The 23635-nt window shown below is 42.1% G+C and overlaps 1 protein-coding gene across 1 annotated transcript in view; it reads left to right on the plus strand.

The window, feature by feature from the left end:
• Nucleotides 1–4920: 4920 nt before the first annotated feature.
• The window catches only part of MINDY4B (MINDY family member 4B), a 35356-nt gene continuing 16641 nt past the window's right edge, over nt 4921–23635 (plus strand). Inside the window, exons 1-8 of the mRNA XM_029940798.1 lie at nt 4921–5027; nt 5258–5285; nt 6939–7106; nt 14661–14780; nt 15514–15602; nt 18035–18200; nt 18759–18824; nt 23094–23164. Of these exons, the coding sequence (XP_029796658.1) occupies nt 4921–5027; nt 5258–5285; nt 6939–7106; nt 14661–14780; nt 15514–15602; nt 18035–18200; nt 18759–18824; nt 23094–23164 (815 nt within the window). The remainder of the gene's footprint in view (nt 5028–5257; nt 5286–6938; nt 7107–14660; nt 14781–15513; nt 15603–18034; nt 18201–18758; nt 18825–23093; nt 23165–23635) is intronic.

A 23635-nucleotide genomic window follows, 5' to 3' on the forward strand; every position in this document is an offset into this window, starting at 1 on the left:
CCTCAGTTTGTTCTCTTTTTGTTAAGAGTCTCTTATGGTTTGTTTCCCTCTCTCTCTTTTTCCTTCCCATATGTTGATCTGTTTTGTTTCTTAAATTCCACATATGAGTGGAATCATACAGTATTTGTCTTTCTCTTACTGACTTATTTTGCTTAGCATAATACATTCTAGCTTCATCCATGTTGTTGCAAATGGTGAGATTTTGTTCTTTTTGATGGCTGAGTAATACTACATTGTGTGTATATTCATCACACCACATCTTCTTTATCCATTCATCAGTTGATAGACATTTAGGCTCTTTCCTTAGTTTGACTGTTGTTGATAATGCTGCTATAAATATTGGGGTTGTATGTACCCCTTTGAATCTGCATTTTTATATCATTTGGGTAAATATCTAGGCGTGCAATTGCTGAGTCATAGGGTAGTTCTAGCAATAGCAATAGGGTAGTTCTAATTTTAACTTTTTTTTTTAAAGAAATGTAATTTTATTTATAACATATGATGGTTGTGGTGGTTTTTTTGTTTTGTTTTGTTTTGTCTCCCTTTCTCTATTTTTAAGTTTTTGAGAAACCTCCATACTGTTTCCTAGAGTGGCTATACCAGTTTGCATTACCATCAACAGTGTAAGAGGGCTCCCCCTTCTTTGCATCCTTGCCAACATCTGTTGTTTCCTGTGTTGTTAATTTTAGCCATTCTCACAGGTGTGAGGTGGTATCTCAATGTGTTTTTGATTTGTATTTCCCTGATAATGAGTGATGTTGAGCATCTTTTCATGTGTCTATTAGCCATCTGGATGTCTTCTTTGGAAAATTGTCTATTCATGTCTTCTGCCCATTTCTTAACTGGATTATTTGTTTTGGGGGTATTGAGTTTGGTAAGTTCTTGATAGATTTTGGATACTAACTCTTTATCAGATATGTCATTTGCAAATATCTTCTTCAATTCTGTAGGCTGTCAAGGAGAATTTTTAACTTATAGGACGTAAAAGAACAATAGTTAAAGATTAGGAATCTTCACATGTCATATTCATTATAATTCCATGAAGTAAATCAAAGGAGCCACAGCAAATGAAGCTCAGAGAGACTGACTAACTTTTCAAGGTTGTGAAGTCATGGGGGAGGCCCTGGGACTTGACCCTGGGCCTGACACCCTCTCCTCCTCACCACACCACCGAAGAACAAAAAGAGAATACATCAGCCATCTTCTAGTTTCCATGGATTGGCAGAATTCTTTTAAGAAGGAATGTAATCAGGAAGTTTCCATCTCCACAGAAAGTAGAACTAAAGAGAATGAATGATAATTAAAGCATAAAGGATTTAACTTAATCCTAAGGAAGAGCTTTTCAGGGGTAAGGTTAATTAAACACTAAGAAGATTTTCTTAAAAAAAAAAACAAAGGTTCTAAAATTTTACTTTCAGATTTCTGTTTATGAAGTATCATAAGAAAACATCAAGAAGAAAGATTGGGAATAATTTTGCCAGTCAGTCAAAACATTTGCAACACAACGTTTTCAAATTTGACTTTATATAAGGCTGACTGACCACTCATAGCTTTCTGGGAAACTACAGCAAATGTTAATAACATTAAATTTTTACATACTAATTTCCACATTTGGAATAGATACTAGCCTCCCTCATGAAATCATTGGTATTTTTTAAATCATCAACAAAGAAAACAAATGGATTCAGACCACAGATTTCTGCCCTTATGTATACTTCCTTCATAGGTGAATGATTTTGGACTCCCCACCATCACCCACTGCCTTCACTATATGGCTGCAAAAGCCTCCTTCTCCCCCACTATCTTGCTCTTTCCTTTTGCTGCTGCAGACCTCTTGCTACCTGAGACTCCATATTCAGCCCCAATCTTTTGCTGCAGTAGGCACAGCCTTGGAACAGGGATTTTAGGTGACTTCACATGCCATGGGGTAGGGGCAAGGGCATAAGAAAAGGACAATCCCAGATTTCACATATTTCTGTACCTCTTCCCGCCCTGTTCCTCCACCATGGCCTGGGATCCCTCAATCCCATTTTTCCTTTTTACTTAATTTCTTACACCCAGGCCTCCTGCTCTAAGTCTTAACAAAATGCCCAAGAGAGTGGTGGCTTCCTTTGGATGTGGCTGAATCACATGCTTGACCCTTGGTATATTCCAGAGGCCAGCCTTTCCATCTCGAGTATTCAAGTGAAAACAGAATGGGAAGGAAGTTAAGGCAGCACTTTCTTTATTAAAAAGAGTAGAATCATGAATCCCAACTTGAGAATTAAAGGAATAAGAGAGGCTGAGCAAGGGATGCTCACAAACAACAATGAAAGTTGAAATATGTATCGTAAGTCTTTAAAATGACCATACCACTTGGGGTGCCTGAGTGACTCAGTCAGTTAAGTGTCTGACTCTTGGTTTCAGTTCACATCATGATCTCATGGTTCATGGGATCAAGCCTGATGTCAAGCCTCTGTGCTGCCAGCACAGAGCCTGTTTGAGATTCTGTCTCTCCCTGTCTCTCTCTCTGCCACTCCCATGCTCATGCGTGTGTGCTCTTTCTCTCAAAAATAAATAAATCAACAAACTTATAAATTAATGAATTAATTAAATGACCATACCATTGGATTCAGGCATTCCACTTCTGGGAATTAAACAACGGGAAGACAAATAAGGCCTAACTCTAAGTGGAGTAGTATACTATTTTCATAGATTAGAAATCTTAATATGGTAAAGATATAAAAGTATCCCCACTTCACAGATGAATAAACTGAGGAACAGCAAAGTTAAATAACTTGTCTAAAGCCATACAGATAGGAAGAGGTGAAACCATGACTCCAAACTAAGCAGTTGGGGCTCTAAGGCCATGCTTGTAACCACTCCACTGTCTTGACCACTGTGAATTGTCCACTGCCTTCTGAATCTCTGTTCTTATAGCATTTTCCTCTCTCAGTGTGTCTGTTTTCACCACTAGAGTGAGCAGGAACCTCATCTTATTCACCTTGGCTTTTCCAAGTGCCTGGCATGTAGGAAATACTCAATAAATGTTTATGAAACCCAACAACGGTTTCTTGGTAAGCTGTCTATTCACTGGAATTTATGCTTCTATATAGAATTTACCGAATTTTCTATAAAGTAGGACACAGCCAAGGCCAAAAATATACAGATATAATAATGATTCTTAAGAAAAAGATTTTCTTAGCTACTCTCCTTTCTTGGTTTGGGGTTATTAAACAATTTAAATGGCAGATACAGAATTTATTTTTTAATATTACTTTCTAAGAAAATTCCAAGACATTTCTCATCATTATATGAGAGCAAGGATCACATAATTTATGGGAGTGCCTAATAAATATTAAATACTCACACTACCACTAAAACTATAAAATTATAAAGAAGGAAATAGTAAGGTTTAAAAAAGGGATTTATGGTTAGAGAAGGAAATTAAGAAAGAAATCATTTATGCATCTTATGTTTACAATAAAAATATAAAATCTGATGGAAGTTTATGGGGCTTGGGAATATGAAATGGTTACACAACCACCAAAAGTTAGTTTAAGAAACGAGAGGCAGAGAACGCCAAAGCAGAATAGTGGACACCTAAATCCACTTCTGCGTTCTGCAGGGACTTTCTGCGTTTCAAGGTCTTTGCAATATTACATAAATATATAATAAATCCCCTCAGCCCTGACTACTCAAATCATAATAAATCCAAATAGCCTCTTTGCCTTGACCTCTTCACATTCTCAAGATTTTACAAAGCTCATGGTCAGAAATGTTCAAAGAGAAAAACGACTTCCTGAAATTCAATTTTGATATTCAATCAAGTCAGAAGAGCCAAAAAACCTTTTACTGGTAACGAGCATTTGTTTTTGATAAACACTATTATGTTACTAAGGGTTCTCCAAAGAGAGAGAGAGAGACCTTCATTTTAAGGAACTGGCTCACGTGATTGTGAAGACTGGCAAGTCTGAAATGTGCAGGACAGAGAAGAGTTGATGCTTCAGTCTTGAGTCAAGACTTTTTAGAGGCAGAATTCCTTCTTTCTCCAGAGACCTCATGGTCTTTCCTCTTAAGGCCTGCCAGCTGACTGGTTGAAGTTCAACCACATTTTGGAGGATAATCCACTTTACTCAAAATCTACCATTTAAATGTTAATCACATCTAAGAAAACATTTCACAGCAACATCTAGATTGGTGTTTGACTAGATTGGTGTGTGGCTGGGTTCTGCGGCCTAACAAGATGACATGGAAGATTAACCATCACAACAATGAGTGTTCTCTGTTATGCTGGTTATTGCAGCTACATTTCATTCAGCCAATAGCACGTGACATAATTTTAGACTTCTCCCTGAAACAAATCAAACCAGTCCTTCTCCAAGCTGTGTGCAAGATTTCTGCGTACTAAACCCTATGTCAAACATCTGTTGGACAGTTTCTTCCTTGGCCTACATACTATTCAACAGTAGTTGATGTGATTTTTAGATATCAGCAGAATGGCTCTTACCCACCCCTTGGCCGAGTATTTCTATACCACAAACACTTCCACAGAAGCACAACAGCATAAAGTACTATCACATTTCACCAGGAGGGCATCCCTCATCGACTAAATTATCCCAATTGCTTTGATACTGAAAAAGTAATCGCAATCCTTGTGTTTATAAATCCGTCTTGCATTAAACATTCATAGCATCAATACAGGGAACAACAATACACAAAGAATTCCACCCCTAATGAAAGTTTAACCGTGATCCGATAGCAGGGGCTTACAGAGAGCACAGAGCGGCACCTGTGTGGTGTGACCTCGCTGGTCAGAAGAGGCAGCTCTTTTCAGCTAGCGGATCTGCAGAGCCAGCATCTCGCTTCCTCTCCACCAGATCTCTCTCTCTCCCAAGGAAACAACTCCCTTCTTCAGTTCCTCGCATTACCCAAAGGACTATGCAAGTCTCTGACCAGGAACAAGGCTCCCAGGAGCTGGATTTAGAGGACATAACTATGAAAATTTCATTTCTTGACAAATGGCGGGAGATCTTTAGTTATCATGGGTAAGATGTTCTCGTTTTCTCGTTTCCCTAGAACCAGAGGGATTTCTGGGGTTTAAGTAATCAGTTTTTATGTATGCTACATGAAAAGTCTCCATTATGGGCTTACGTATACGATGATTCAGATATAACCATTTGTAGAGAGAGGCTTCCCTAGCAAGGTTGAGTTTGAGGAAGTTTGAGGGTTGAATAAGAGTGAGTAATTTACTTGATGTTTTCTCTTTTATTTATAGGTTGGGAACCAATAATACAACTCCTCAGGTAATTACTTTTCTCAAAGCCGGTGCGTTTTCCTCTAGTTGCTGCTTCAAACAATCACATTAACAGCATAATCTGCATTTATTTTATGCACAGAATGTCACTCAGGCACTCGGCATTTAATGTGTGAACACATAAAACTAGAAAGCCCTTTGAAATATTTTCTCACGCTTTCCTTTTTCATGAAAATCCCTACCTACTTTTAAGAGTACTTTTCATCATTAAGAGTACCATATGGTTATTATTTTAGAAAAACTAATATTAGAATCTAGAATTCTTAAACTTGTGAAATAACACTAGGTTCTGAAAGCCAAATGGTTCAGTATTCCTGAATAAAAGTAATTTTGAAAGTAGCCATCATCTTTATTCCTCTTCTGAAAAACTGTTTTCCTTCATCATTTTCAAATAAGGGAAAGGTGACCGAATTCAGGTGTTACAAGGTATTTTAAAATATGTTATACAATATAAGATGAAAGATCTTTTTATCTCATGTAACTGAAAAGGTTGGAGGATAATGAACTTGGTATTTCAGATATTAATTCAGTCTCTGAACAAACACAGCACAAAATATTAGGGTGATTTTCCTGGCACTAAAATACGATATGATCAAACAACCGAATTATTAATATTTTAACTGTAACTCTAAAGCATTTTCCTACAAGTAACCTGTAATCAAAAGCCTTATTTGTGCTAAAACTTCCTTAACCACAGTCTAAATTAGAATCAGGGAGATAATGCTTCCATTTTAGTCCTGGAAGTATTAAATGGAAATAGCTACCATTTGGGAGAATAGAATATTCAAAAGATAAAACAACCTTTGAAAGGAAAAATATTTATAAATGTCAAGTTACGCTTTATACAGGGTGAGGGGAACCCATCGCCACGAATTTAAAGATTTTGCGTTTGATTTACAAAAGGCATCATATCCCAACAGTAGTCTGCCATTGGGATGCTGTGTTTCTGAGATAAGAAAGCATCTTAGCCTCTAGGAATCCAGAAAACTAAGAAGACAGTTTCCTTCATGTTTCAGCTACCAACAGGGCAGATTTGTTTCATGACATTAGTATAGAAGGTAAGTAAACTTGAAGAAGGGTTGATTCTAACATTTTTAAATGCCATAAGAATCAGTCAAGAAAAGGAGAAATAGATTTTTTTCTTAAAGGTAGGGGATGGATTTTTTTAAAGAAAAAAAATGATTATCCTCCTTAGGGAGCATGAATCTGAGAGAATTAAGAGAGGTAACCTGACTTCCTTTATTGGGCAATTAACAACACAATGAGAAATATCGCTGCCTGCTGCCCTATAGACTGGAAAGATTCATTGTTTATAAAATGCTGTCTTCTCAAAACAAGAGACAGTGACATTTACATTCTTCTCTAAATATAATTTCAAGTCAAGGTCTTGATAGCATTAATTATGTTTCCATAGTTACATTTAACCTCTCCCAGCCACATAAAACTATGAGAAACCCCTTTGACACAGACACTGGGACTTTCCTGCCTCTTTTATTGCTATTTAGCAACATTTTCAGCTGTCTTTCAAAGGGAGACAATATTTTCTGAACACTGATTTTTCAGAGAGAAAGAGAGAAGAGGGGAAAAACGGGTTGTCACCAGCTCTGTTTGCTTTGTTTTTTGGTGGTGGCATTTTACACAGAATCGTGATGGCAACCATGTGTCGGCTGATGAAACTGAAGATGCAACAGGAATACCTCAGCCCAGGGGCCAAGGACATTTGCCATCAAGTAGCCTTTGTTCTACCCCCAAACCCTCTATCATCTCTTCAAAATCAGGCGGCTTTCCTATCTCCCTGGCGATGGCCACGGTAAGTATAGCTTGTCAATTAAACATGAAAGGAAACGTAATCTTCCCCCAACAACAAGGCTGGGCAATCTTATCTGCTGTCATGTGAGAGTATTATTGAAGATAAGACTACACACGGTTGTTATTGGTAAAGAACATAATTAAAATGACTTATTTATGGTATTTTTCAAGGACACTGGTGATGTTACAGTCTTTTCCTCCCAAACTCTGAGAGCCTCTCTATTCACTTCCTTGCTCTGAGAATTAAATTTGAGGGAGTGAGGGAACTAAATTCAAATAAATCACTCTGTAGGGTGGGATAGGGCAGGTGAGGAGCGGTGTAGCAAGCACGCATAAGGGGCCCTGTCTGTGCGTGCGCAGGAGGGAGGAAGGTGGAACTCTGTGCTGCGCCTGGGGCAAGGGGGCAAAGAGCTGATCTCAGGAAAGAAATGCTTTCTGGGACTGCCAGATAACATCCAGATTTGAAAAGAACCTGAGGCTCTGGAAGCTATGGATCCCAGGCACCATTTGCTCAATTCCAAACCTGGTGAGTCAGGGCCAAGACCCCCACTAGCTGAGGCACAGACCCAGCTAGGAGGCAAACTAGCAGCATTTCATTGGGTCAAACAGGACAGGGCTGGAGGCAATGCCTTGGCAAATGTCTGAAGGCCCAGTCATCAAGGTCAAAGAGGCATGATTGCGCACTGGGAAGGTTTAAGGATGCATCAATCGGGGGGGAAAGTACCAGCTAGGGTGAGAGATCCCTTCAGTTAGATTGCCTCCAAGACCATTGTTTCAATCATGGTGAGACTCACGGCTTCTCGGGACCATTTTCCCACATCTACCCAGTCCCTTCACACTCCACACCACATTCTGGAGCCTATGGCAGAGATTTTTCCTGGGGACCCTAAGAACAAGAACTGGAAGAAGCACTTCCTTCTTGAGGTAATGCCACCCTGCACGGGGGCAAGCTTGCAAAACCACGTGAGACTAGCATGGTCATGTGGGCGAGGACCAACACCACTTGTCCTACAGTCAGGATCGTCCTGTATATACAGTTCCACAGTCTGTGCACTGCACACAGGGTCCCTGCTGACAGATGAGTGGGGATCGGAACCCCTTTTGGGGAAACCATACAGTCTCCATCTGCTTTTTGAGCTGGCTCTGACTGTAATATTTCCAACCCTGAATATAGCCTTCCCTTAAGGTCCTCAGATGGGACATCATCAAATATAGGGACCAAGCCCCCCCCATTCTTCTTTATCATGCATTTCCTCCCAGGCTTCATAGCGCAACTCTCCTTCCTGTCATATTTGCAGTACAAATGGACTTGGAGGCCCACTGTTCTTCCTCATTATCACAAATCTTCCTGCCTCAATCCACTTTCCCTCTTTTGTTCAAATGCCAGATGTCACAGGAAGATAGGTCAGCAGGGCTCTCATGAGATGCTGTACTAGCTTATTGGCCTCACAGCCTCTGGATGGTGCCTTGAGTCTTAGGTATCTAGTGAATGGCTCACATTTCAGGGAATGAAGATAGGTAATGAATGCGTAATCCTGTTAGAGCCTCCAGCCTCTGGGGTAATTCTGCCTACACTGGGCTATAACACCAGAAGTTAGAGCGGCTACCTGTATTTTACTGGACAAGATAATGTTTTTAACAAATGATCTTTAGTAAATATTACTGTCTCTGTAATGAATTTCTATAGAGGAGGCCATTTTAGAATTTATACACAGCTGGACATTAGACCACCTTTACTATAAAAAAAAAGATAAAACTATGATGGCATATTGGCATTTGCCCACATAGGCTTACAGAAGTTCTAGAAGGCTTCATATAATGTGACACTGCAGGGAGAGAGTAGGGTAGGAGGGAGTCTTTCCTCAACATACCTTTTTGTACTCTCTGGATTTGAAACATGTGAGTGTGCAATCTATTTTTAAAAAACACACATAGAAATTTTAAAAACAGGGGGAAAAAAGCATTCGCAGATGTTTCCAGAATCTTCTGGTCTTGCTTTACATTGTGGAAGCAAGAGTCTCGGTCTGAATTCCTCCACTTCTCTACAAACACAAACGTGGTGTGATTGTAGACCTCCCCCATAACTTTTCCAAGGTAATTCTCTCCCTCTGGAAAGGGTGGGGGACAAGAGAATCAGACCACTATAGCCGGAACTGGAGTCGACGGAGGGTTAAGAAAGTCCCAGAAGTGGAGATAATTGATTTTTTTCTTGGAAAAAAAAAAAAAGACTTTGGATTTATTCCCATTATGTGGGCCAGATGAGAGTGTGTCCTTTATATAGCAGCAGCATTAATTAAACACACCCTGGGATTTTGAGATGCTGAGCCTTGGGATTCTGAATATGTGGATTCCAGGAAGGCGGTTTGGAAGCTTGACCAATTCTCATCGACGTTTCAGCAGTGCAGCTGCCTGGCAAATTATTGGAGCTATTGAATCCTAATACTCACTTGAGAATGCCTTTTGTGGTCAGCCTGCTGTTCTCTTTTCCCTCCTCTGTTTGGGGCAGGGATGCATGGGATTTCCTGACGTGAGCACACTCACTCTTTGCTGGGAATCTGCTGAGAATGGCGGGGGTGGGTGGAACACCCTAAGAACCTTCTCTCTCCCCAGCTCTTTTATTTCTCATCTTTTGTTGCCCAGTTTCCAATACTGCACCTTTCCTCCTTCCTCCAACCTAACGTCTTGCTGTGTGCGAATGACGGCCAGGGCAGTTTCCCAACCTCCTCCACAACCAGGCTCTTCTCCAGAACCCAGCCTGGAACACATTCCTGTAGCCTCTTGTATCAGCAGTCAATAAACAAACCCCCGGTTTATTTGCAATATCACCCAGCAGGATCATATTAAAAAATGTAATACTGGGAGATCAAAATATTCTGGCGGAGACCCAGAGGAATAATGCTCCAGTGGAGGATGGTAGGCAATGGGGTAGCTTTTTGGAAGTGGCAAGTACAGCCTGGTGCTCCAGCATAAGGCCTGGCTGATAGTTGGACCTCAACAGATGTTTGCATAATCAATTCACGGCTCTGGACAATCCCCTAGAGACACTGCTCAGTAGAGGGCACTGGGTATCCTCCGTGTGCCCCTTCACATGCACTCTACCCTTCTCCATCCTGCTTTCTGCCAAGATTGGCTTGTAGGGACTCCATCCACAGGGGTCCCTCCTCCTCTGGCTTCCTACTGAGTGTGACCCATGGGAGCCCTTGCGGGGGCCTGGAGGGAGGAGAAAGGGGAAAGAAGTCAGGCTGTGCACAGCTGACTAAATCCTTTTCCTCTTCTGGATGTTCTTTCCCCAGGACGCTGTCCTTCCTGCTTCAGGTCCCCACTCCTCCCTGCTTTGCCCCTCCAGGTCTAAGGGAGATACTGTTGCTAGCTGTGGGGCCCTGCAATGGCCACTCTAGTTTCCCTACCTGCAGTCCACATCTTTGTAAATAGTCCCTGTTTTAAACTTTCCTCAAGTTAACTTTCCTGACTTGAGCATGCCATCTCTTTTCCTGCTGGACCGTACAAGCTGAAAGGCTTGCATTCAGGTGCTGGAGCTGCCATTTACAAGACATCTGACCTCGGGCATACATGTAACTGCTCTGCACCCCAAATCTCTTCATTGTAAAAATGAAAGGGCCCAATTAGATTTTTTTAAATTCTGCAAATTCTTATGATGAACCTGTTATGCATCAGGCACAGCACCAGACGCTGAAGAATCCATGGTGAACATGATCAAGCCAAGAGTCTTCCACTGTATTTGATAGGCTGGGAGAGAAATGTTTCTTAGGTTTTGCTAACTCTAAAGTCTCTGATTCCATGATGAGCCAGTAATTTCTAAGCCAAGACATGATTTTGAGAAGAAGCTTCAGAAAGAACTCTCCTACCTCAGGTTGGATTGGGGATGAAGACAGGATGGGCAAGGTTGTCACAGGGAAAGTCTAAGCCCAGGGACCAGAAACAAGGCAGTCAAGGCAAGGAAATGAAACACATCAGGAAGAATGACCCAGGACCTCTATCTTCAGGGGTGTATGTACATGTGAGTGTGCATGTGTGTGAGCATGTGCATGTGTGCTTGTTACTGTGAGTGCATGAGTGTGTACGTGCATGTATAGGCGTTAGAGATAATGATCATCATCATTATCATCATCATAGCAATCACGAAAGAGTTATTAATTCCTGGGAAACTAACAAAGTGAGAAGAGAAAAACTACAAATGGGGCTTGTATGAAATAATAATAATCATTACAGTCATTTATTAGGACTGTTTGCCATTTGGGTCCAGTTACCACAATGACATATGCATATCATTGAATATAAGCCAGGCTAATCTTATAGATTATATTTGATGTGAAAGTAAATGGTACATAGGTGAGATGAGTCACCTTTCCTGTCACACTGGCCAGGGGGTCTGGCCGAGAGGCCTGCAGCCTCTGTCCTAAGCCTGCCAGAGGTGCACCTGGATGGTGACACTCCATAAGTTGGAAGTGACATCCAGCTACTGAAGCAGGAGCTTGGTTTGGCTGGCAGAGGTTTTTTTTTTTTAATTGAATTTGAATTCTAAGCCTTCTTAGTTTCAAAGTCTTAATCTCTCACATTTACTCATGGCTTTCGCTCCCCTCCTCCTGCCGGGCTTTGGTCTTTTTTTCCTCTGTGGTGGGACTTTGTTCACTGCAGCATTCCAGTGATGTACTCAGCACTTAATGGTTCCCAAAGCCCCTTTCTATGTCTTCGTATTCAATAATAGCCATGATGTGGACCAAGCGAGAGTTAACCCCACTTCAGGATTAGCAAACGAAGTCTTAGAGAGGATGTGCAATCGGTCCAAGTTCACATGGTCAGTGAGGAGCAGAACTGGGCTTCTCCACATTGGAGTGGGAGTGCTCCATCTTTCTTCTGTGCTGTGCTGCTTTGATGTCATTTTCAGTCCTCTGCTGGGGATGTCCTAGGTTATTGGCTCATTGGCCATGATACACACCGAGTCTGTCTTCTGAGAGCAGTCTCTATGCCCTCCAGCTCCCCCTCCTTCACTTGCTGTTGTCCTGAGACAACGGACGAATCAGTTTTCTTCAAGTGCACTTTGGGCCCTTGCTCACACTGAAATGCACCTGCCTCTCTTTCTTTGTAGAGGCAATCTTTTCTTTTGAGTGGGGAGCAGAGGTGGCCAGGAAATAAACTCCAGCCACAGAACCGGACCCTGATCTGATATGGGGAGACCATTCCAGATGCGCACTTCTCCTGCATCTGTCCTTTTTAGAAACCACTAGGCTCCGGATCAATTGGACTGATTGTTTCATCTGTATACGCTCTTCAGCTGTCTTTGAACACCTGAATATGATATTCAAAGCCTTCCAAGATGAACCTAAAGTACTTTCCAGTCTCAACTTCCACAGACTTCCTGCCCCACGGTCTTAGAACATGCAGGTGTACACACACACACACACACACACACACACACACACACACATGCCACAGAGTCTCCTCATTCCTCTGAGCCACTCCCTGTCCTTGGACGCTCTGGGCAGTGTGTGTGTGTGTGTGCATGCACGTGCGCGTGTGCAGGTCTTCTCTGTCCAGACTCCCCTCCATTTTAGGCAATAGGTCATTGCACAGCCTGTCCCAGAGTGTGGGATGTGTGCCTCTGCTAGAGCATGGCTGCTTTTAGGGATACATTATTAAGTGCCATTAAATAGACTGAGTCACCTGCTTCAGTGAGTCCTTCTTTATGCTTGCAGACCCAGAAGAAAGACTCTGTAAGAGGTGCACATATTCACACCTCTTTAACACTTCCTACTTCCCTTCCTAATTAAAAAGAATTTGAGCTCAGGCAAAGCTTTCATAGGCGATAGTTTCTAGCATAAGTCAATAACATTGTTTTAGTTCCATTATTTTTTTTAAATATGGCATGTGATTTTGATTCCCACTTAAAGATGTGATATGAAGTATTCCTATTAAATAAATATTTTTTAAGTTATAAAAGAGTAGCTCAAGCTAATGAAAAATATTAATTAAATAGTGATTGACACACAAAAAGGACAGCAATTGTAGGATGACACATACTTGTTTTTAATTGTTTGTTTATTTTCGAAAGAAAAAGAAAAAGGGAGAGAGCATGTGGAAGCAGGGGGAGGGGCAGAGAGGGAGAAGAGACAGAGGATCTGAAGCGGGCTCTGTGCTGACAAACTGTGAGATCATGACTTGAGCCTGTGAAATCAGGACCTGAGCTAAAGTCAGATACAACCAACTGAGCCACCCAGGAACCCCAAGGATGACACATACTTAAAGCTGGGGAGGCAGAGCAGTAGTGTTGGAATGGATGCAAATTCCAGAAGTTTCTACCACTGGGTGACTGAGTCAAATACTTCTCTCTGGAAGGAGGATAAGAGTACCATCTCAAAGAATTAAATTAACATAATGAACATAAAGCACTTAGACCAGGGCCTGGTGCATAGAAAATACTCAATAAATGCTAGATGCCATTGGTCAGCCTAGATCAAATGCACGTCTTCCATGGAGCCTTCCTGAGTTCTTTAGTCAGAAATTTTCCTTCCTCTGTTCTCTCAAGGTACTTTGTACTTTGGAACTTCACACATTCTCTCTTGTATACAGTTGTGGGGTATTAGACTTTTTTTTTAAATTTTTTTTATGGTTTTTATTTTATTTTTGAGAGACAGAGACAGCGCGAGCAGGGGAGGGTCAGAGAGAGAGGGAGACATAGAATCTGAAGCAGTCTCCAGGCTCTGAGCTAGCTGTCAGCACAGAGCCCGACGCGGGGCTCAAACCCACGAACCATGAGATCTTGACCTGAGCTGAAGCCGGACGCTTAACCGACTGAGCCACCCAGGCGCCCCTAGACTTTTTACATATCTATATCCCACACAGGACTGAGCACATCCTAGGCAATTAATATGCCCCTGATTATGGATGGATTCCCCTTTTATTCATGTACTTGGTTTGTTTTTTCTGGGAAGCTCTAGAAGACCCTCTCCAATCTCAACATGATATAGAGTATCCAGGAAAACCTTAAAAATTCGGGTATAAGAGGACAGAGAATGCTTGTTTAGTATCATTTAAATCAATATTGTACTAAAGCTAGAAACCCAGAGTCCTGTCTGTTTCTCGTTCCTAGAGCAAGAGAGAAAGACGCAAAGATAGGGGTCGGGCAGGTGCTGCAGAGTCATGGATATAGATGGATATCCCCGGATATCCATGCCATGGATCATTGGGACAAGAGGCACAGGGGCAGAGCAGCAGCCCGTGCTGAACTGCAAGGCATAAAGGACACATGGCTGGCAATGGAAGAGGAGGCAGATACAAGGGACAAAAATTGGATGGGGACAACAGGGTGCAAGGTTAACACACTGAGCCTTCAGGATAAAACAGTCTAAGGGAACCCTGTGTGAACCTTTCGTACAAGACTTTATAATCACGATAAAGGAATAGGGCATAATGTAAACTGGGATGTAGGGAGGGGACAGGCCCACCTCCACAATCCCACCACCTTACACAGGCTATTTGATGAGGAATGTGTCTAAGAAGAATTATCTTTGTTGAATCATTTCTTTCCCCTCTTCAGAAGTTACGGCAGAGCCTCTTTGGAAATACCATCCATGTCTTCAGCTATCACTGGAAAAAGGCCCATTTCAGGTTCCATGATCCTTTTTCTGACCTGGCTTTCACTTTGGAAATGGGAAAGGTAATAGTTGGCAAACAGTTAAATAAATTCTAATCCCATAGTCCCGATCCACGTTTCCTTCCATCTTCATCCATATGAATGTATGTTTTCATTACAATCATTTGTCAAAGTATATTTAATATAATTTAACATTTAGCCTTAAATGATACGAGACTGTTTAAAATGGCAGCTTACTGTCAAGGTTAGAGCAAAGTCTCACTCCTTCCCCACTGCCACACATCCTGCCTTCCTTCCAAATTCTAGTTTTCCTGGCTTTTCTCTCCAAGTCCTAAGTATCCCTGAGGATTTTGAAGGCAGGAGGAGATCCAGAAGCTTCATTCTGGCTTGCTTACCATCTCAGTAATTCAGGTCATCGATTATCAGTAACACAGAATTTCAAGGACTAGCCAACAAATTCTTTACATCCTTCAAATCCAAGTTTGCCATGAAGCAGGAGCAGAGCGGAGGTAGGGGTGGAAGAGGACACACATCCCCAGGTGCCAGTCTACTGAAGCTGGTCAGTGTAGACTCTGGCCTAGCCATGGCATCTGACCGAACCCATGTATGCAGTACAGTGTGCCTTCCCTAAGCCAAGGGGATGTTGTATGTACCAGGAGGGAAAGGGCTGTAGAGAAGAGGTCACATCCATTTCTAAGAGTTCCCCTTTGTCATATTGGCCCCAAGAGGTTTCATTACGGTTGGACAGCCTGGGTCCCCGCCTCGCACACCTCACTATCCATCTTCCCCATTGCAGGGAGGTGCTCGAAGCATTCAGATGGCAGTACAAGGATTCATCATCAAAGACTTGTTCACAAGGAAGGGAAAGGACTGTAGCTTTCACAGGTAAGAGGCCTAGAAGTACTTCTTAGACACATTCCTCATTTCACGAGAACTTTTATGTGCCAAACAGTCATTATGGAAAATCCCCTGGGTGACTTCAGGAAGGGGATTTGCCTCACGAGACGAAAATGGCTCTGGTTCTCCCAAAAGGACTGGATTTTATGACTGGGGAGGTTGGGGGGCGGGGGTGGGGGACTTTCCTGGAGTCACTCTCAATGTTTGGTTACAGGCATAATGTTGACAGTTTTCATGCTCCACTGCAGACACTCTAGTCAGCTAAAATGATGCACCTGGTCTCAGGTGGGCTTACTCAAAAATAGTGGGTGGGAGGCCCCAAACTAACAATTTCCAGGAAGAACAAAAGGAGTGATTTTTAAAAACCCTGATACATGAAGGATTAATTCTCTTTAACCAGGCTAACAAAGTACAGTGTTTGGTAGTTGCCTATTTAAGAAAATCAGTTCAAATTACTTTACTTAGAAGTCAACAGACCCCCATCATGTGCAAAGCTCTATGCTTGATATTAGAAAAACTATAAATGAGTAAAGGTATATATCTACCCTCAGCAGGGTAAGTTATCATGCAAAACAGGAACTAAATGTATAATTTATTCTAAGATCATGAATTGCCAGTTTCCTGGAAAGCAGAACCAGAGATTGGAATTCTTTATGTAAGTGATTTATTAAGGGACTGCCCTACTGGAGAGAAAAAATGTTTCTACCCTTCTAGCCTCTCTGGCTAGTCTAATACTTAACTTTACATAAGACAGATTAACAGGAGAAAAACAAACACAAGCTTAATAACATGCATACCTCTTTTATACATGGGAGAGACCCAGGAAAACTCTGTAATTCCCCCAAATAGCCAAAGGCATCACATTAAATACCATCTTTAGCTAAAAACAAAAGAAGATGTTGGGGGTGGGGAGTCAGTTATGGGAGTTTACCAGGAAAAGCACAGAGAACAAGGGTAAGGTTGTTATGCAGATTAAGTCTGTGACTTCTCCATGAATGGCAGTTTCTAGAGATTTAGAGCCATTCCCCTCTTCTCCTGAGGGACATTCCCTTACTAATGGAGATTTCCCTTATAATGTCTTTTACAAAAGACAACTTAATTGAGTTTTTCAGCCTTCTCTTGAGTCTGTAGTTTTAAAAAAATAACCAGTTTAAAATAATCCACATGCCAACTGTGGCATATCTTAGGTTGTCAAGATTTGTTCCCCTTCAAGCCTCAGGAGAAACTTGTAAGAGGGAAGGAGAAACTAGGAAGATCATGGTTTCCAGTGAGGCCCAGCCTCAGCCTGATCCCATGAGAGCTCTGAAGCCTCAGTTGTCCCATCTTAAAAGAATGAAGTGGGGCCTTTGTACTTCCCTCAGTCAGGCTCTGGCTTTGACCTGCTCCATGAAGCCTTCCTGAACCTTCTCGGTCCCAAGTTCTGTATCCTTCTGTACTCTTCATAGCACTTTGTTTTATTCTCATCTACCTCCTCATACTAGGATTATATAAATCACTGATGAGTCCATTGATAAACCCCTATCATGTATTTCTCCATTGGGACAACAGTTGTCAGTATTAAATATTTAGAAAACGAGCAGAGTAAAGGTCTACCACATGAAGATCGGCTCCCATTTCCTGGGAAATCCTGACAGACTAGGATTCCTCCAGAGAATATCATGCTTGAGAGCAAGGAGTCAGGAGCCAGCCGCCTGATTTCAAATCACCACTCTACCACTTTCAGGGTGAATGACTGAAGGCCAACTCCTCAACCCCTCTTTCTTTCTTCACCTCTAAAACAGCAGTAATGGTAGTATCTTCTTCACAGGGTTGTTGTGAGGATTAAATGAGGTGACATGTATGAAGTGTTTAGAGCAATGCTGGGTGAGTGTCAGCTACAAGTCAAGACAGACAACATGAAGCGGGCCTCCAGAGCTGCATGGGACAGACTTGATGGGGCAGCACGGACATGGCGAGCACATTAAAGGCAGACAAGGGCATGAAAAAAGGCATGGTGGCGTGATATAGGAAATACATTCAGGGGACTGGTCCATGTGGGCCAGCAGATGTGCAAAATGGAGACCTGGGAGAGAACACCCGAAGGACTGTTTGGGGCTGCACTTGCAAAAGGCTTGTGATATTGGGTTACAAAGTTTGGGTCAGTCTCTGCTGGAGTAGAGGCAAGGGGACAGAAGTGGGGATGCCAGAGGGGTGATAACCACAGGGTGGGACTGGCTAAGATCACCAAGAGAAATAACACACTGCTGTGAGGATGCAACTGCCAGTGACAGAGTGTAGACGAGGCCTTCTGTGACCTCACAGTGTAGGAACCGAAGAGACCCATCTGGTATTCAGAAGGGGACTTAAAAGTGGAAGCACCTCCCATTCAGCTAGGTGACTGTCCATGCCAGGGTTCTCCTACCCAACCTCCTGCATTGCAGCTTGTGTACAATCAGCAAACGGGAGCAAGAGCAAGCCCTGGCTGCGGCACTGGCTGGCATCCTGTGGGCCGCAGGAACAGCTGAGAAGGCCACCGTCTGTCTTGTCACTGAGGACACTTGTGTCACCTCCAATCCTGACTACTCGAGAGATGATTTCACAGAGCGGGTGAGTACACCCCTGCCAGATAATACTCAGGTCAATGAAACCTGAGAGTATTCTAGACCCAACATGGAAATGAAGGTGGAGCCCTATCGATGCTCCCAGAAGGGTGTGAGGTGGCCAAAGGCATCTTCCAAAGAGGTAAGGATCAAGGGTTGGAAGTGATCCAAGCAGCCTAAATGAAGAATCCTGCTGTGAATTTTCCCTTCCAGAATTCACTATGATCAAGAATATCCCAGACCTGAAATCATTACAACATGCATTTCTATATCCATTGTTTTAAATGTTGCTAATTTTACCTATTAGGAAAAAATATGTTTATGATTTTACTGCTTAAGATATTACAGTGGTTTAAAACTAAGGACTGTAAAAGCGAGGCTGGTAGCCATCCACTTTTACCATGTATGTTTTACATGGCCTTGTGGAAGATAATCTGTCAGGTTTCAGCAAAGTGACTTTGCAATGAAACAAAAAGCTCCCTTGAGGAAATAACAGTAAGTTGACATCTTATAGATGTAGCTTTCATCTTCCTTTTCATTTTTATCTTCTATTCCTGATTTATAGCTCCAGCTGTTTGAACTTCTAGAGAAAGAAGCCACTGAGAAATTCATCTATGATCATTTACAATGTGTAAGTGTTTAAGTGTTGAGATAATCCCTTTATGTTGAACTGATCTTACAGGAAATCTTCTTTCTTTTTACAAAGTATATTTCTAATGATGCTTATTAAGAAAATCGGGTCATTTTGAAAGCTAAGAAAGGGCCGAATGAGAGAAAGAGAAGCCCGCCTCTCTCTCCCCACAACCTAAAAAGAGGCCAGATCACACACAGGCCACTCACAATTGCTTCTTTGTCCTTGGCTAATCAAATCCAGAGAATAATACTATAGAGGGCATATGCCAAGATTTCTTTTGTGGGAAGAGAATATGTCAAAGCAGTCTTGCCTCATCTAACAGATAAAACACAAAAATGCTAGACAACTAAGGCCCTCATCTAAGTTCCCAAAATGACCGTTCACATTGGCTCCAAGGAAATGACTTCTAGTCTGAAAAAGGTGGCCCTGTTTCACCTCTTCTATCAGCACCTTCCACACAATATCCTCCTGGCAATAATTCTTCCCAGCCTCTCGGGACAATGTTGGTGGAACATCTAAGGTGCTTTTTTAAGATTCCTTTGCAGAGAAAGGAATGAAAGCTGAAGAATCAGAACCCTACAAGGTAAAAGAAGAGGACAATTAGTGGAGTAACTATGAAGCCATACAATGGCAGATTAACAGAAGGTAGAGATGTGATCCATGAAACTCACTGCTCCGTTCCTTCTAAAGGCTCCGGAGGTAGAAGACTTAGGCACGAGTTCTCAGCTACACATTGGCCATATAATTTTGATTACACTAGTTACCCCAGGCCTACCTCCCCCATCATCTGATAGGTCTGTGTGGTAGGGAGAAGAAAGCCCCACCTCCCCCACTGCCCCACAAGGTTGTCCGTGCCCTACCCTACGAATCTTATGCTTCATAACAAAGGGGAATTAAGGTTGCCAAATCAGTTGATTTTATTTTATTATTTTATTTTTAAATTTGTGTTATTTAAGTATAGGTGACATACAATGCTATGTTAATTTCAGGTGCCTAACACAATGATTCAACAACTCTGTATGTTACACAATGCTTTAAAATAGGGCACGTATTCTGGGTTACTCAGATGGGCCCCAAGAAGTCACAAGGGTCCTTAAGTGTGGAAGAGGAAGACAGAAGAGGAAGTCAGTGTATGAAGTGAGAAAAGTGTCACCTGCCGCTGCTGGCTTTGAAGATGGGAGTGGAGGGGACAGGCTACTAGAAGCTATAACAGGCAAGGAAACAGAGCCTCTAGCAAGCCAGGTGACAGCTCCCCTTTGGCTCAGTAAGACCCATTTTGGACTTTTGATCTCCAGAATTGTAAGATAATAAATTTGTATTCTTATTTGTTTTGTTTTTAAATTTTATGAAATTTAAAATTTGTATTCCAATATAGTTAACATACAGTATTCTATTAGTTTCAAAATTTATGTTACCTAAGGTACTAAATTTGTGGTTATTTTAAAATATATATTTATATGTTTAATATAAATGCATAATTAATATAAACTATATAGAATATAAATTTATAATAAAACCTGTATAGTAGATTTTAAATACCTGACATGAAATATTAAGTTAGAAGCCTTCTTGGGGACTTTGTTGTGGGCAGAAGATGTTGAATGGGGTTACGCAGATAGAGAGGACCATGTAAGAAATGAGCCTTCTGTCTTCTATCTCCTCAACTCAGACCTGCGGTAGTCTGCTTCCACAGGAAGGCCCCCACATCTGTAAGGAGTTCCTAAGTGTAGCCAGAGTTGAGCATCAGAGGATCAGAGCTGAAACTACACACAGGCTTTTGCTATCGAAGCCTAAGAAGAGTCAAGCTGGAAGAAGTAATAAAGGCCCTAAGCAGAGGCCGACTGTGTGGTGTGGCTGAGCCTGACGCAGGAGCTACCGTGTCAAATAGACCCATGCTTACTATTGCCATAGCCACTCTGGGAAAGTGCTGGCACCATTTCCCCAGTGATGAGAGAACTTGATGGCATGTTCCATCAAAGACACTTGATGCTCCTCTCAAGAGCACACCTCAGCAGGAACTGCATGGTATGATGTGCTTTACCAAACCCCACTCACTATCAAAATGCACCAGTACTATGTCCCATTCCGGTGTCCCATCTTAAGACAGAAATCCCAAGACAAAGGTCTGAGGGCTGCATGTGGATAATAGTAGACCTATTGTTATGGGTTGAATTTCATCCCCCCAAAAGATACGTTCAAGTCCTAACCCCCAGTGCCTGTGAATGGGATCTTCGTTGGAAAAGAGGTCTTTGCAAATGTTATCAAGTCAAGAAGTCAAGATGGATTAGGGTCGGTCCTAATCCAATGACTGGTCCCTTTACAAGAGGAAGGAAATTTGGATACAGACACAGTCATGCGGGGAAGACTCCATGATGTGATGTGTCCTACTCCACGGAATGCCAGTAGCCACCAGACACTGGAAGATGCAAGGAAGACTCCTTCCCTTCCTTGGTCAGGGAAAGTATGGCCAAGCTCTGACACCTTGATTTCAGACATCTAGCCTCCAGAACTGTGACAGCATACATTTCTATTGTTTCAAGCAATTCAGCTTACTGGTAACTTGTTACGGCAGCCCTAGGAAACCGATACACCTATCATATGTGATCTGTAGCATTAGTCCACACTGTCTTGTATTTTTAAACATTTGACTCAACCACTACAAAAAACAATTGGGAAAGTCCACCAAAAAACCTGGATATTTAGCTTTTTTCCCCCAAAATCAGAAACCCTGGCCTATATGCTGTCATGTCCTCAGTTAGCTGACATGGGGGGCAGCGACTTCCAGTGAACAAGTTGTGATAGGCTGAATGATGCTTCCTACCTGGTAAAAGGACTTTAAAGCTGTGATTAAGTTAAAGACCTTGAAATAGGAGATTATCTTGAATTTCCCTGGGGGGGAGGGCACAAATAATAATAAGACTCTTACGAGGAAAAGTGGATGACAGGAGAGAGAAAGTGGTGTAATGAGGGAAGCAGAGGGAGGAGATGGGTCACCAGGTAGGGTCACAATGTGGGGTCATGAGCCATGGATAAGGGCGGCTTCTAGAAATTGGAAGAGGAAGTAAAGAGTCTCACCCACAAAGCCTGCAGAAAAAGCATAGGCTCGCCAGCAGTTTGGATCAGACTCATGAAGTGACACCCGTGTCGGGACTTCAAACCTCCATAAGTGTAAGACAATGAATTCGTGTTGTTCTATGCCACCAAGTTCTTGGTAATTTTTTATGGAAGCAACAGGAAACGAATACACTGGTGTACCCAGTTTGACTCGGACCCCAACTCTCCTCATTTCTCCCCCTCAGTGGCACATCCATCTGGGTTCCTATCTGATGCCTGTGGCACTGGAATTTGTTCCTGCCCGAGGGTCCTGCCCCTGCCAGGTCACAGAGAGTGGCAGGGACAGATTAATCCATAAAAGGGAAAGAATCTACATTTTAGCAGAAGCCTTCCTGATACAATGCCTTTAAAGGAGATGCTTTAACCCTGGGAACCTTGAAAGCCAGCCAAGGAGCTTCTTTTCAGCAGGCAGAATATTCACACAAAGCTAAGACCTACTACCTGAATGTTAGTTGGGCAATTTGGATTTGATCCTGGAGATCACAGGGCACCTTTGGAAACTCTTGAGCAGAAAAAATAGCATTTCCAAGAAAAGAGAGAGAGGAGAAGTGCCTTAAAAAGGGACAGATAATAATTTTGCTGTGGTTCTAGCATGTTCCAAGAACTAAGGTAGGTACTGTGCATTATTTCCTTTAACTTTTGCCACAAAGCTGCAATTTATCTGCAATTGCAGACACGGTGATTGAAACTCAAACAAGTTAGTAAGTAGGAGTCATGGTAGAACTCGTTTTGAACTTAGATCTGTGTAACTCCAAAGGTATTTCTAACAAGCAATGAAGAGGGAGGGATGCCCCGACCAAGGAAAGGCTGGCAAGGGGGCCAGCCAAGAACACACCAAGGGCCTGGGGTAGGAAGGGTGCTGGAAAAATGGAGAGGAAAGATATACTACATCTTAGCCATGATTTGAAGACAATCATGTGACAGAAGTGGAGGAAAGAAAAATAGGTCAAAAAGCAAGAGAATGACAATGCCAAGGGCAGACCTGAACAAGGAAGATGAATGCATCTGAGAATGAAGATGACCTCAGGCAGCCGTCCTATCAGCAGCTAGAAAAAAATCTTCTTAGGCTATAAATCCTTGAATCCATGCCTGAAGCTATACATAACCACATTGCTTTTAGGCAAACATGCTTTTGTTTTGTCCCCCAAATAGTTCCAAGAGGAAGGAAGCCATGGTGTCATCCTGTTTCTTTATAGCATGATCTTCTCCAGAACATTTGAAAGGTAAATTCAACAAATATTTGCACGGGTATTTCCTAAAGCTCTGCAATCACAGAAGCAGTATACTCTTGTATCAGAAAATATCCTCTCGCCCTATTGGAAACCTGAGCACAGCTTTTTCCTGGATGCTCTTCTCTTGATTCCTCCTTTTCTGTAGTCAGTTTGGCCACATTAATGGGTGAGTGGCTGTCATCAGAAAGGTTTGAATCTGCTTTTCTAGTACAGTGGTGGCTTCCTTCTACTTGTGGTTATAAATACTGACAGATAATACCCAAATGTATTTGTATAATTTTCATAATAAAAGTATTTTGTTATTTATATGCACAATAAAATATACCTACTGGTATCTATACTGTCTCTCTGTGTGGAAAGCCCCGTTCTTGGCACTGTGGGAAACACTAATAGAAGATATGGCCTGACCTTCAGGGTCCATTCTGGGAAAGACAGGAGATATACACAGAGATACTAAACATC

The sequence above is a fragment of the Suricata suricatta genome, chromosome 5, assembly GCF_006229205.1.
Source record: "Suricata suricatta isolate VVHF042 chromosome 5, meerkat_22Aug2017_6uvM2_HiC, whole genome shotgun sequence".
Lineage (NCBI taxonomy): Eukaryota > Metazoa > Chordata > Mammalia > Carnivora > Herpestidae > Suricata > Suricata suricatta.